Source organism: Octodon degus, unplaced genomic scaffold (assembly GCF_000260255.1).
Source record: "Octodon degus isolate 3935 unplaced genomic scaffold, OctDeg1.0 scaffold00012, whole genome shotgun sequence".
NCBI classification, from domain to species: Eukaryota; Metazoa; Chordata; class Mammalia; order Rodentia; family Octodontidae; genus Octodon; species Octodon degus.
The window spans coordinates 736,617-738,697 of record NW_004524588.1 but is presented as its reverse complement, the minus strand read 5'-3'; the positions used below and the strand labels follow the sequence as shown (position 1 = coordinate 738,697).

At 45.7% G+C, this 2,081-nt stretch overlaps 1 protein-coding gene across 2 annotated transcripts; it reads left to right on the top strand.

Annotated features, from left to right (window-relative positions):
• The first annotated feature begins 760 nt into the window (after nt 1-760).
• On the top strand, nt 761-1,677 carry LOC101578836 (U1 small nuclear ribonucleoprotein A-like). Of its 2 annotated transcripts, XM_023709561.1 has the most exons (2): nt 761-1,248; nt 1,411-1,677. In XM_023709561.1, the coding sequence occupies exons 1-2, from the start codon at nt 832-834 to the stop codon at nt 1,675-1,677; spliced, it is 684 nt and encodes a 227-aa protein (XP_023565329.1). In that variant the 5' UTR covers nt 761-831. The 2 variants fall into 2 exon arrangements, with proteins under 2 accessions (XP_023565329.1, XP_023565328.1); XM_023709560.1 differs by having other exon boundaries at nt 761-1,677.
• The last annotated feature ends 404 nt before the right edge of the window (nt 1,678-2,081 follow it).

Here is a 2,081-nt window from a genome sequence, read left to right as displayed (position 1 = left end):
ACCTATTGCTCTGGAGCTCGATCTTTCTGAGCTGCACACACAGGAGGAGGTGAAGAAGAGAACACAGATAGGGAAAGTAATCGAGGATATGAAGTTCATGAGTGTTACGACAGTTATAATTGAAAGACCTGCAATGTCCCTTAATTTAGTCATTGACGTCTCATGCCCTACATAGTCATTCAGTGGCTTTGCCTCCTTTGTGTTTACTATGGTAAGATTATAGAAAAAAAGTTGTTAATGTACTATTTCTCTGCTCTTTAAGGTGAAGGAAAAATACAGTTAAAAATGACTGTCTTAATCAAATACAATATTCTGAGGCTAGTAACAAGCCAGGTGTAAAAATGACTGATTACCTTCCCAGCAATAAGAAAAGTAATTCTTAGTTGCTCACCATGTCACCCTGCATTGATCACAGTGGACTATTAGTATATTACATTTGCCTAAGGAGACCAACTCTGTAGATTTCCAAAGCAGAAAATTTGATCAGCTGAAAAGATACTTGAGATTTTAGCAAAATCAGTGCAGTCCACCAGTGCTAAGAGGCCATTGGCAAAATTTCCAAAAACAAAAAAAGCATCTCTTATTATTTAATAAATGTTGCTCAGTAGGAAATCAAGAATAAAATTGAAACAAACCATAATGTCTCAGGATCCAGTGCTGTGAGTTCTCAGTCTCTTCACAGATGTCTCTACTAAATAGTTTCTGGTTTTCCAATGTAGCTCCTCATTCTTTTTTCAAATTTCTGACCAACATTAACAATGGAAACAGGCGGTCTGATCTGAATTACTTGGCTGTCGGTGCTCGTGGGACCTGTGGCCCTGTTGCCCTACCATGGCAATTCCTGAGACGGGCCCCAATCACACTATTTATATCAACAACTTCAATGAGAAGATCAAGAAAGATGAGCTGAAGAAGTCCCTGTATGCCATCTTCTCCCAGTTTGGTCAGATCCTGGATATTCTGGTGTCTCAGAGCCTGAAGATGAGAGGGCAGGCTTTTGTCATCTTCAAGGAAGTCAGCAGTGCCACCAATGCCCTGCGCTCCACGCAAGGTTTCCCTTTCTACAAGCCAATACGCATTCAGTATGCCAAGACTGACTCGGATATCATTGCCAAGATGAAGGATACGTTTGTGGAGCGAGACCGCAAATGGGAGAAGAGGAAGCCCAAGAGCCAGGAGACGCCATCTGCCAAGAAGGCTGTGCAGGGTGGGGCTGCAGCCCCCGTGGTGGGAGCTGTCCAGGGCCCTGTCCCGGGCATGCCGCTCATGACTCAGGCTCCCCGCATCATGCATCACATGCCGGATCAGCCACCCTACATGCCACCTCCTGGCATGATCCCACCTCCGGGTCTCGCAGCCAGCCAGATTCCTCCTGGGGCCATGCTCCCACAGAAGCTTATGCCAGGGCAGATGCCACCTGCTCAGCCTCTCTTGGAGAATCCATCAAATCACATCCTGTTCCTGACCAACCTGCCAGAAGAGACCAACGAGCTCATGCTGTCCATGCTTTTCAACCAGTTCCCTGGCTTCAAGGAGGTCTGCCTGGTGCCCGGGCTGCATGATATCGCCTTCATGGAGTTCGACAACGAAGTGCAGGCCGGGGCCGCTCGAGATGCCCTGCAGGGCTTTAAGATCACCCAGAACAATGCCATGAAAATCTCCTTTCCCAAGAAGTAGCAACTTTTCCCCAGACCTGCCCCTGCCCCTGTTCTGGGGCTGCCCCTCCCCTCTTTGGCTCAATCCCCAAAGGTAAGTCCCCCTTTGGGGGCCTTCTTGGAGCCGTGTGTGAATGAGTGGTCGCCACACAGCATTGTACCCAGAGTCTGTCCCCAGACATTGCACCTGATGCAGTTAGGCTGTAATTAAAGTGTTTTTTGAGGTGTGGTTTTTCACACACACACACACAAAAAAAAAAAAAAAAAAAAAAAAAAAGAAGCAATGCAATCCATTATAGGATAAATTTAATTTTGCTTTTGTGGAAAACACTTTGATTTCTCAAATAGTTCAAAATAAATCTAATCCTTGTACTGAATGTCTTCACCAAATACTTCAACTCTTACCAGCAGGTGATGGAATGAAAA

Bases quoted from the DNA above. Each gene is read 5' to 3' on its own strand.
- LOC101578836 (XM_023709560.1), top strand. From the start codon at position 832: ATGGCAATTCCTGAGACGGGCCCCAATCACACTATTTATATCAACAAC.